The following is a 12,335-nucleotide window of genomic DNA, read 5'->3' as shown; positions in this document are numbered from 1 at the left end:
AGTTTACAGTTCCTGCTATGTTTAAGGGACTGCAACTGGGATAGACTGAATGCAAAATGACAGTCGGTTAGTCAACAGGAGGATAAAACGTCTCAGGAAGGCCCTTAAACACAATGCAGAGGAGTCTCAACTTTATCCTGAAGAGACTAAGATCCTTCTAGAATTTTCAACTAGTTCTCTTCCTTATGGGGGGAGGTGGAGGGCAGTAGCATATCCGATGTTAGATATTAGAAAGTATACTGGAAGTAGTATGAAGAATACATTATTTAAGGAGAGGAATGAGCTGGAGCAAGACTACAAGCAAAGGTGCAACTGAGGAGGCTATGACAACCTCTGTCTGCTGTGCATCCATCCATCCAAACTACCAGTATTTATTAAGTGACTACTATATGTTAGGTGCTGGGAATAAAATAGTGCACAAAAATAGCATCATAACAAAACCAACAGCAATGTAGATGAGCTTGAAATCAAACAGCTATTCATGAGGAACAAGTGAAAAGACTTGGTAGCCATTTGAATACAGAGAAGGAAGATCAAAGAATTAGAACTTGGGAGTCTGGTTATATGGTAGTGCCATTCATCTTAACAAGAAACTCTGGGAAGAATGAGGCCCTTTGTGTTGGTCTATATCACAGCTTTCAAAGTGCTTATAGGGCATTCAGGGAGAGGGGATCGTGAACAGATGACACTAGAGTTAGAAATTTAGATTTGGTAGTTTTGATACTATGATATAGTAAGAAACGTATAGTTTGTCTTCCACAGCTCCTGGCTCGCAGCTCCTAAAACCCCTGGAATTCTCTAAGTGATAAGAGCAATAAAAGTGAAAGGAGGGCCTTTTGTTATTCATAACAAGTCCCCTTCCATCACAGAAGAGTTTACATCAATAAGATGACTTCCAGAAAGTGCCTAAGGATAGAGGAGAGGTGGCTGGCTGTCAAGGGAACCATCCGTGTGATTAAACAGTTGAAAATTGCTGCCCCACCTCTGACCTCCAGGGAGGGGAGGGGGCTGGAGATTCAGTCAATCGCTAATGGCCAATGATTTAATCAATTACACCTATGTAGTGATGCCTCCATTAAAAACTCCAGCTGCAATAAACATACGTGTGCATGTGTCTTTATAGCAGCATGATTTATAGTCCTTTGGGTATATACCCAGTAATGGGATGGCTGGGTCGAATGGAATTTGTAGTTCTAGATCCCTGAGGAATCGCCACACTGACTTCCACAAGGGTTGAACTAGTTTACAGTCCCACCAACAGTGTAAAAGTGTTCCTATTTCTCCACATCCTCTCCAGCACCTGTTGTTTCCTGACTTTTTAATGATCGCCATTCTAACTGGTGTGAGATGGTATCTCATTGTGGTTTTGATTTGCATTTCTCTGATGGCCAGTGATGGTGAGCATTTTTTCATGTGTTTTTTGGCTGCATAAATGTCTTCTTTTGAGAAGTGTCTGTTCATGTCCTTCGCCCACTTTTTGATGGGGTTGTTTGTTTTTTTCTTGTAAATTTGTTGGAGTTCATTGTAGATTCTGGATATTAGCCCTTTGTCAGATGAGTAGGTTGCGAAAATTTTCTCCCATTTTGTAGGTTGCCTGTTCACTCTGATGGTAGTTTCTTTTGCTGTGCAGAAGCTCTTGAGTTTAATTAGATCCCATTTGTCAATTTTGGCTTTTGTTGCCATTGCTTTTGGTGTTTTAGACATGAAGTCCTTGCCCATGCCTATGTCCTGAATGGTAATGCCTAGGTTTTCTTCTAGGGTTTTTATGGTTTTAGGTCTAACATTTAAGTCTTTAATCCATCTTGAATTGATTTTTGCGGCATTATTCACAATAGCAAAGACTTGGAACCAACCCAAATGTCCAACAATGATAGACTGGATTAAGAAAATGTGGCACATATATACCATGGAATACTATGCAGCCATAAAAAATGATGAGTTCACGTCCTTTGTATGGACATGGATGAAATTGGAAATCATCATTCTCAGTAAACTATCGCAAGAACAAAAAACCAAACACCGCATATTCTCACTCATAGGTGGGAATTGAACAATGAGAACACATGGACACAGGAAGGGGAACATCACACTCTGGGGACTGTTGTGGGGTGGGGGGAGGGGGGAGGGATAGCATTTGGGAGATATACCTAATGCGAGATGACGAGTTGGTGGGTGCAGCGCACCAGCATGGCACATGTATACATATGTAACTTACCTGCACATTGCGCACATGTACCATAAAACCTAAAGTATAATAATAATAATAATAATAATAATAATAATAATAAAAGAAAAAAAAAAAAAAAAAAAAACTCCAGCTGAAGGGGTTTCGAGTGTCTCCGGGCTGGGTGAAGATACGGAGGTGCCACGAGGGTGGCTGCCTGGAGAGGGCATGGAATGCCCTCCCCAACACCTTGCCCTATGTGTCTCTTCAATCTGACTGTTCCTCACTTGTATCCTTTCATAACAAATTAGCAATAGTAAGTACACTACTTTCCTGAGTTCTGAGCCGTTCTAACGAATTATCAAATATGAGAAAGGGGTTGTGGGAATCTCCAATTTCTATCCAAGTCCAACACAAGCTGTGGGTAACCTGGGGGCCCACCAGTTGCAACTGGCACCTCAAGTGGGACTAAACCTTTAACTGTGGGGTCTGTGCTAACTCCTGGTAATTGGTGTCAGAATTAAACTGCAGGACACACAGTCGATGTCTGCAGAGAACTGAACACAACCTACACATACAGTGCAAAAGTGATGTATTGAGAGCAGCAGTAAAGAGGAAACAGTTTTCCTTTCAGTAGCTAATTTAACATGCAAGTGCTTAGGTGAAGTAATGGAAATGAAAAAGATCTTATAGAGATAACAGACGAAACTACCATACTGAGTGTTAGGGGGATGCTGATTTATTCAGATTGTGTGTTTTCTTTGCATGTTGACCCTAAAACAATTTATAAAAAAATGGTTTCACTTCAGAAATTCATAAATTGGGCTCTGCCAGGACACATCAGGCATGCTTTCCTGTGTAATTACACCAGCATTTTAAATTATTAAAGTGCTCTCATTGAATGTGTACTGGATTATCCTAATTAATTTGTCAGTTATTTAATTATTTGGACATAAATAATAAATCAATGTCATTTTGGAAAAAAGGTACTTCTTGTTCTCCAAAAAGAGGAGTTACTGTAATTATATCTAATTTTACTAAGTTAAAAGTAGAGCGGAAGGTCCCAGATTTATACTTAAATGACTTAAAAAACATCCACTATCTGTTTTCTTCATTTTGGAAAAAAGCTAACCATGTTAAATTACCTTGTTTGAGAGTTATTCTGAAAAGGAGAATTACTGAGAGATGGATTTGGTGTTACCAATGGCTAGCCTATCCTACTCAAATGGCTACTGTGTCATACGTACTCCTGTAATAATAATCACAAAGTCAAATAGATGTATTTGCTAACAGATGTTCATCTCAATGACACACACTCAGCGAATATTTTGTTACAGTGACTCCGATGAAGAACAGATGGATCAGATGACAGTATAAATGATCAAATATCTTCACCAACTCACCTTGAGAAATATCTGATGAATTTCAATAGGCACATTTTACAAGGAAATACCTGTGAATTATCAAGTTTTCTCACTTTGGCTAATAGTACATTTTCTAAAATGGGCACAATATAACTATTTAAAAATAACTAGAACAGATACCATTGACTAAATTTTTCTTGGGCCTAAAACTGTATCAGAATACTTGCAGTACACATAATATGAAAATCACTGAGTATCTTTCAGGATTGAAATGCATACTTTCTGAAAAATGCAGCTATTGTGGAGGGATTTTAAAAAATAGAATTTTCCTCATTTTGTTTATGTAAACCACTGATGTGATCTTTTTTCATCTTTTATTCTGGAAATAATGGCCTCAGATAGTAAACTTTCAATGAAAGCTAATGAAAAGGAAACTGAACTGGTCTGATATAGCCAAACACATTGCATAGAAATCAAACCTTTATCACTGGATATATTCCAAGGAGATTTTTAAAAATTACGTTTCTGAGTTCCAAAGAAATGACAAGCCCTTTTCAGAGATACAGATGTGAAATTCTTAAATGAAAGTGTTATTCTTATTTTTGCCAATAAATGTATTAGTAGCACTTTGTTCATTTTTTTTAATCCAAACATCATCCCTTTCTTCCTAATAGTTCATTTCCATTTACCTACTTCGGGTAGCTTAAAACCAGGGAATTACTGAATCGCAAGGAACACAGAGGTTATTTAATCCAGTGTCCTATAATCCCTTTCATGGCATTTCTGATGAAGGGAACAAGCAGCATCTGTTACACTTTCTCCAAAGATGAAGAGATTTTATTTATAACCTCGGCTAGTGGAACACTGTTTTTTTTTTTTTTTTTTTGGTTTTGTTTTTTAAAGTACCGGTTTTTCAAGACAGAACATAGGCTTTGAACTTTGAATCCTGAATGTGCTCCTTCTTTACCAGACCTGTGACTTTGGGCAAGGCACTTAACTTCCCTGACCTTAAATTCTCATTTGTACAATAGAGATCAGAGTAAGTGGTTTAAGGAAAACGTGCCATATATCAAAGTGCCTTGTGGAGAGCAGTTTCTCATCAAATATTACATCCTTCTTGAAAGCCCCTTTTTATACTGAGATGAGATTTACAGTAGGTTTTTCTGTTTCCTTTAGGAGCTAACAAAATTAATCTTATTCATTTGTAACCTGTGACTACCCGTCCAGTGCTATAAGACTACAGTAACTTAGGCAAGTTATTTTCTCAAATACTATCATATTTCTTCCCATCACATGCTTTACCAGTAACTTAGAAAAAATCAATGGTAATCTTCATCTGAACAATGTCATCAAGTCTCTGTATAGGGTTGTTCAATCCAACAAACATTTACTAAATGCTTACAATGTGCCAAAAACTGAGCTAGCAGCCAGAGACTAACCTAGAGATATAGAATTTTTCCTTAGAAGTTAATAATCTTTTGAAAACTAGACATATTGTGATTGTACTACATAGCTATATGCTAAATACTATGTTACATATAAACTGCTATGTGAATAAAACTGAAAAATCACACAGAAGGCATCTGTGGTGGGTTCTCTGCAGGAGACAATTTTTGAAAACCATCTTGTGACCATTCATTCATTCAGTCAATATTTACTAATGACCTACTATGTGCCAGACATTATATACTAGTTATTGGGAATAAAAAAGTGAAGTGTGGTGGGTGGGAGGTAGGGGAGGGTGGGGGAGAGTGCCTACCCTCATGGAATTTAGAATCTAATTTATGATGTTCTAGTTCCATGTAATAATTTTAGTTATTCAAAGATGGCCAACTTTCCCATTTGATACATGAATGAATAACCATTTATTTGTGTTACAAGCTCCTTGGTTTTCTAAGTTGGGTATCTTATAATACACCCACCCTATCTAAAATCCAAGAAACAAAGAAACAATTTTCTTTTTCTTTTTTTTTTTTTGAGACGAAGTCTCGCTCTGTCGCCCAGGCTGGGGTGCAGTGGGGCGATCACAGCTCACTGCAACCTCCACCTCCCGGGTTCAAGCAATTCTTCCACCTCAGCCTCCCAAGTAGGTGGGTTTACAGGTGCGCACCACTATACTCGGCTAATTTTTGTATTTTTTTTTTTTTTTTGGTAGAGATGAGGTTTCACCATTTGGCCAGGCTGGTCTTGAACTCCTGACCTCAAGTGATGTGCCTACCTTGGCCTCTGAAAATGCTAGGATTACAAGCGTGAGCCATCGTGCCGAGCCCAACATAAAAAAATTTTTTAAGAAGAATTTATTTCCCACTCCCCCTACCATGTTGCAAAACTAAGCGTGATGGGTGAGTAATCTTTAGGATTTCAAACAGTTCAGACCAATGGCCAAGGTCTGAAGTTATGCCAGAGGTTGCAAGCTGTATTAGAAAAATTGGAAGTAGAAAACTCATTTAAAACTGGGTCAGTGGAGGAAGATGAGGTCAAACGGGTATCTGCAAGGCGGTGCTACTGATGGCAAGCCACTGTAAGCGAGCTGAAGGGCTTTTTCTACTCCTTATACGAAGTACCAGCAAAGTTTGTTATATACAGTGAAGTTTTTACTATACTGAAAAAGCCACTGAAGCTTTTACTATAACTGTGCCAAGGCAGCTCACAAAATGCTAGGCTAAATGAGGAAAATCTTTCCTCTTGACTAGTAATCTTAAAAGGCATTGCCAGGAATAATAGATGCTAAATTAAGTGGGAAAGCTATAACATTTGTAATCTGAACCCTTCATGATGGTAATTCAACTCGGGGAAGGAGGTGCACTCATGATGGTATTTCTTTTCCTTTGGTGTCCCACTACACCACCCAAAGCACACCTGGAAAGCACACAGCTGTTTTATGTGTGCAAGACTTGTTATTGTATGAAGTTGATAAAATTGCAAATGCTGCATTCCAGCCAAATTAGAACACTGGCGGATACGGCCGTCAGTTATTTGAAGGCAATACTACCATGTGACAGAAAGAGCACTGGCTCTGTGTTGAAATCACAGCTGCAGTAACAGTCAGTGCTTGGAAGAGTGCCAGGCATGAGTGAGTGTGGGAATTAAACAATGAAGGTTGACTTTTTCCTTTAGAGCTCTTAAACCTTTGTCTGGTTCTGGAAAAACGCAGGTAATCTTCTACAGGGCCATTATCCCATTATCCTTGGTAGCAGATGGAAAAGGGAGTAAATTAATCCTACAGAATACTTCTCAATTCAATTGTTTTAATGCCTTTCCTATCATTAACAAAAATAAAAAATAAATCAAAAAATCAAAAGTACAAGCAGCAAACCCAAATGTCTTGAATGTCTCTTGCTTTTGCTTTTCCTCCTTTGGACTTTAACCTTTCAAGAATTTTTCAGTTTTATTAATCTATATATTTCCAGACTCTAATAATTAGAGTATACATGCTGAGACAGACAACATGTGTGTCTGGCTCACATGGTAGAAATCCAATCTTTATTGAATGGAAAGATGAATACATGTAATGAAGGCAATAGTTCTTTCTGAAATAAGTGGATTATGAAGCCCAAAAAGTTAAATATCTTGCCTGATATTAAAATTTATGGTAAAATGGGGTATAGGATCCAGGTTTCCCACATAACCTGCCTGGCAATTTCTACTACATCATCCAACCACATCTGTATTAAATCTAAACCTAAGAAGTCAATGTAAGCCAAAGTGGAAATGAACAGACACTGGGCCTACCTAAAAGGAATTTAAGATTTCCTCTCCTTTAGAGTCGCTGATACTTTCAGGAGACTCAGCATTTATGGAAGAGCTGAGGCATAATTATTATTGTCGTCTGGTAAGAGTATTAGGAAGTAGGAACACATCTAACTGTAACGAATTCAAAGAGAGGAACCACATCCTTCCTCAACTGAATAATAAACTTGTAAAACTATTATGGGATTTGTTAAAATATAATTCAGTGAGCTCCCAGTATGCACTCTCTCCCAAGTATAAAAAGATAAAAGCTATCCATTCCTGCCCTTCCAGAGGTTCACAAGCTAGGTGGGAGAGAGAAATGTAAGAACTGTAGTAATGCTCAACAGGTTAGCTATTACCGCCTCTAAATTTCCCTAGCAATGGTTGACCTAAGTGTAGAAGGACACAAGGAGACAGTCAAATGAAACATAAGAACACCATTCTAGGCTGAGAAGGCAGTATAAGCAAAGGTCTGGAAGACTAAGATGACACAGAATGTTCAGGGAATTACAAAAACTTATATATGTCCAAGACAAAGACTTTGATCTTACCAGTGGCCACACAGATGAGGTTGAAGAGGTTGTCTGAGGCCCAGGGGATTATTGCAACCTTCTAGAAACTATGCAAAGAGGCACAGAGCACCTAGCAAGAGATCTCTCCTAAAGTAAAACATGAAAACCTACTGATACTTGCATTTTATCATTGTTACTGCTTCCCTTTCATTGACAACGGTTCACATACTCTTACTTTAACAATTTCAATTATTAATATGAATCACCTATCCATTGCTTCTTATTTTCTTCATTTATGGTAAATGAGGACATCAAAGAATTCCCTTCCCCCTCAACTTTCACGGTTATTATTCTCTCTTATGTTAAGTCAGTCTATGAATTATATCAAAGAATCACTGAATGATAAATGAAAAACTGATTTGCACTAATTGAAAATAGAGAACTTTTGTTTTCTTCACTGAAAAGAATTTCCACTAAGAATTCATATTCATCAGAGTAGCTTAAAAGGAAACAGTTAAGGCTGAAACCATCTTGGTACACGCAGGCAATTATTTTTTAAATGACTGAAGTATTCAGGAGTGAAATATGCAAGAATGTTACATTAAACTCCTGTAAGGGCTTGAAAATATGTCCCCTGAACCTCGGTCTTACACCTCCCGACCACCCAAATTCCTCTTCCATACCTTAGATTTAAACTATTTGATGAAAAAGATCAGGCCATTTTTATACCTCTAGTATTAAGTACTTCTTTAGCACTCAATAAATATTTGCTGAAACAAAGTAGAATACTCAAGAACCAAAACAAGGTGAGGAAGCGTACATGGGCACAATATTCAGTGCTAAGTCTGGATTAAGTCAATATGATGAACAAGGCTGTTGTCTGACACCTTCACTTACATATTCTCCATAAGTCTCTTGTGTCGGGGGTGGCGGTGGAGGTCTGTACCCAGTTGGGGGGACTCCTCTTGCTCTGGGAGTGAGAAGTCCTCTTCCCCGACTCACTGGCCCTCGGGTGGACAGGACTCCTCTGGGAGTTGGCGTCCCTCGTGGTACTACAACTCCAACTGGCCGGGCTGTAACTCCTCCCCTTCCCCTGTAACCAAGAGGGTCAAATTAGCAATATCTATCATAGTCTCTAACATTCTGTTATTCACATATATTTATACCTCAGAAACAAAATCAATGTTCTATATTTTTGTAAAAAGGAATACGGAAGTCACAAGCAAAGAATTAAAGCAAACATGAAACAGGTGTCTGCCAAAAGGAAATTAAGTCATTTAGGCAGTTCGTCTAGCAACAATATAGAAGTCTGGAGTTAATCTCTGGTCAATACACAGAGTAGGAAACTGTGATATTTGGAGAAGCCACATGCACCCAAGACTTCTATATAATGCCATGCCAGGATTACACCCAAACTTCACTCCCACACTATGAGGTGTGCCTTTTCTTGCTTATCTCAGGACAAGGAAACTGAGGCTTAGAGAGATTTTAAAACTGTCTCAGAACAGCTGTGAGCAAAGCCAGAGGCCAAAATATATGCCAAAATTCCACCAGAGAGACAATAAAATGTACTTTCCTGAATAATATGTCAACCACATGGCAATAAAACAACATTCTTACGTTAAGTAAACACAGGCATTTTCTGAGGTAGAATTCAACATATTCATGTATTTCTAATGTAAATCATAAGACTTCAAGTCAGGAAGGAAGGAGATGGCTCTATCAAGAATGGCTCCACAGAAGCAAAAACCTGAGAAAATACACGGACAGAAAAGTGTGTCTACCCCAGAGAATACAGACACAGTATGATGCACCTCATCTGGACAAGGCCCTCCAGCAAGAACTGCAGCTGGCGGGCTGGCTGCCTACAGATCAGCTTCCTCCTTCTTCAGTGTGTCTGGGATAGCGAATATGCAGCTAAAGACTCATTTTCCAAAAATAGCAAATTATCAAAACCCAAAGCTGGACTCTGAAAAGACTGATGAAATTGATAAACTTCTAGACAGGCTAAAGAGAAAAATAAAGCCCAAACACCAATATCAGAAATGAAGAGGGTTTCGGCCGGGTGTGATGGCTCAGGCCTGTAATCCCAGCACTTTGGGAGGCCAAGGCAGGTGGATCACCTGAGGCCAAGAGTTCAAGATCAGCCTGGTCAACATGGCAAAACCCCATCTCTACTAAAAATACAAAAATTAGCTGGGCACGGTGGTGTGTGCCTATAGTCCCAGCTACTTGGGAGGCTGAGCAATGACAATCACTTGAACCCAAGAGGCTGAGGTTGCAGTGAGCCAGGATCATACCACTGCACTCCCGCCTAGGCGACAGAGTGACTCTGTCTCAGAAAAAAAAAAAAAAAAAAAGAGAGAAGAGGAGGATTTCATTATTATTGACCTCAAGGACATATAAGAATAATGAAGAAATACTATGAACAACTCCAAGCTCACAGATTTTTAACTTACATGAATGTGACTGCTTCTGATTCATAATGACCAACACAAAAAGAATTAAATAATCTGAATGGGCTTATGTCTATTAAATAAATTTAATCAATAGTTAATGATCTTCCAAAAAAGAAAGCATCAACTCCATATGGTTTCAATGAATTTTATCAAATATTAAAGAATGAAATGATACCAGTTCTCTATAATCTTGTCCAAAAAATAAAAGCAGAGGGAACACTTCCTAACCCAATCTGTGGGGCTGGTCATTGGAAGTGCCTCGTTAAAAGTATTTCTACATTACTTGTCAGAGGCTGGGACCAGTCTGGGCCAGCCAGGGAGGCCAGAGGTGACTGTCCCCAGCCTACTCTTGAGCACTGGTTAGGACCCGACAAAGGAAGTATCTCTCAAAATACTAAATCACCCTCAGAGGCTACAACTGGCCAGAGATGGGGAGGAAAAGCGTTAACAGGTGCCAGCTTTGTGACCAGCCCAACTGCTCTGTGACCTCCTTAGGATGAGACATGTGGCCGGAGGGGGAACAAGAACAAGGCCTCCTCATAACCAATGTGGATAAAGACAGTCTAAAGTGAAGAACTGGAAATCAGCATCTCTCATGAACACAGGTACAAAAATCCTCAAAAATATTAGCAAACTCCATTCCATAATGTATTAAAAGAATTATACACCATAACCAAGTAGGATTTATTCCAGGTACATAAGGTTGATTTAATATTAGAAAATCAATGTAATCCACCCCATCAACAAGGCCAAAGTAGGAAAATCATGTGATTATATAAATAGAGCAGAAAAAGCATGCGGCCAACGGCGACATTCATTCATAACAACTTTCAGTAAATTTCCTCAAGTTGAAAAAGAACATCGGGCAGGAGTGGTGGCTCACACCTGTAATCTCAGAACTTTGTGAGGCCAACATGGGTGGATCACTTGAGATCAGGAGTTCCAAACCAGCATGGCCAACATGGTGAAACCCCGTCTCTACTGAAAAAAGACAAGAATTAGCCAGGCGTGGTGATACATGCCTGTAATGCCAGCTACTCAGGCTGAGGCATGAGAATTACTTGAACCTGGGAGGCAGAGGTTGCAGTGAGCCTAGATGGCGCCACCTAGATGCACTCCAGCCTGGGCGACAGAGCGAGACTATCTCAAGAAAAGAAACAACATGTACAGCAAACCTACAACATTGAATTGTGAGCAACTGAATGCTTTCCCCTTAAGATTTGGAACAAGGCAAGGATGTCTACTCTCACAACTACTATTCAACACTATACTAGAAGTCCCACCTACTTCAATAGGACAAGAAAAGTAAATAAAACTTATACAGATTTTGAAGAAAAAAGTAAAACTTCCTTTGTTCACAGGTGACATCACTGGCTATGTAAAAAAGTCCCCCAAAATAGTCCCCAAAACCCCCCAAACCCTACACATACTCCTATAGTTAATAAGCTAGTAAAACAAGTTAATAAAAGGTTACTAGTCAAATGCTTTCCTACATACCAGCAATAAATAATTGGAATTTTAAGAACAAAAAACATTTACTGAAACCATAAAAAAATTGCATGTTTTGGTACAAATTTAACAAAATATGTACAGTATTCCTATGTAGAAAACTACAAAACTCTGATGGAAGAACTCAAAGGAGTAACATCCATCTTCATGGTCATAATATTGTTAAGATGCCAGTTCTTCCCAACTAATCTACAGATTCAATGCAATCCTAACCAAAATCTCAGCAAGTGATATATTTTTAGACATTGACAAACATTTTCTAAAGTACACATGGAAAGGCAAAAGACCCAGAACAGACAACACAATACTGACAAGAAAAACAATGTTAGAAGACTCATAATATATAATTTCAAGACTTATTATAAAGCTACAATCAATACAGCATGGTATTTGTGAAAGAAAAGACAGATCAATGGAACAAAACACACAGCCCAGAAACTGACCCTCAGAAATACAGTCAACTGATTACTGACAAAGGAGCAAAGGCAGTTCAATGGAAAATAATGTTTTTTTCAACAAATGGTATAGGAATAAGTGAATATCAATAAGCTAAAAAAAAAAAAAGCAGACACCTAGACACAGACCTTACATCTTT

The 12,335-nt window shown here is 38.6% G+C and overlaps 1 protein-coding gene across 7 annotated transcripts in view; it reads right to left on the bottom strand.

Moving 5' to 3' along the window:
• The window catches only part of KHDRBS3 (KH RNA binding domain containing, signal transduction associated 3), a 201,221-nt gene that overhangs the window by 66,564 nt on the left and 122,322 nt on the right, over positions 1-12,335 (bottom strand). For all 7 annotated transcript variants that reach the window (XR_010127303.1, XR_010127301.1, XR_010127302.1 and 4 more), the window contains exon 6: positions 8,670-8,865. Coding sequence is in view for 4 of the 7 variants with exons in the window: in XM_054497909.2 (XP_054353884.1) it covers positions 8,670-8,865 (196 nt within the window). In the remaining 3 variants the exon portion in view is untranslated. The remainder of the gene's footprint in view (positions 1-8,669; positions 8,866-12,335) is intronic.

The sequence above is a fragment of the Pongo pygmaeus genome, chromosome 7, assembly GCF_028885625.2.
Source record: "Pongo pygmaeus isolate AG05252 chromosome 7, NHGRI_mPonPyg2-v2.0_pri, whole genome shotgun sequence".
Taxonomy (NCBI): domain Eukaryota; kingdom Metazoa; phylum Chordata; class Mammalia; order Primates; family Hominidae; genus Pongo; species Pongo pygmaeus.
This window is presented reverse-complemented; position numbering and strand designations above follow the sequence as displayed.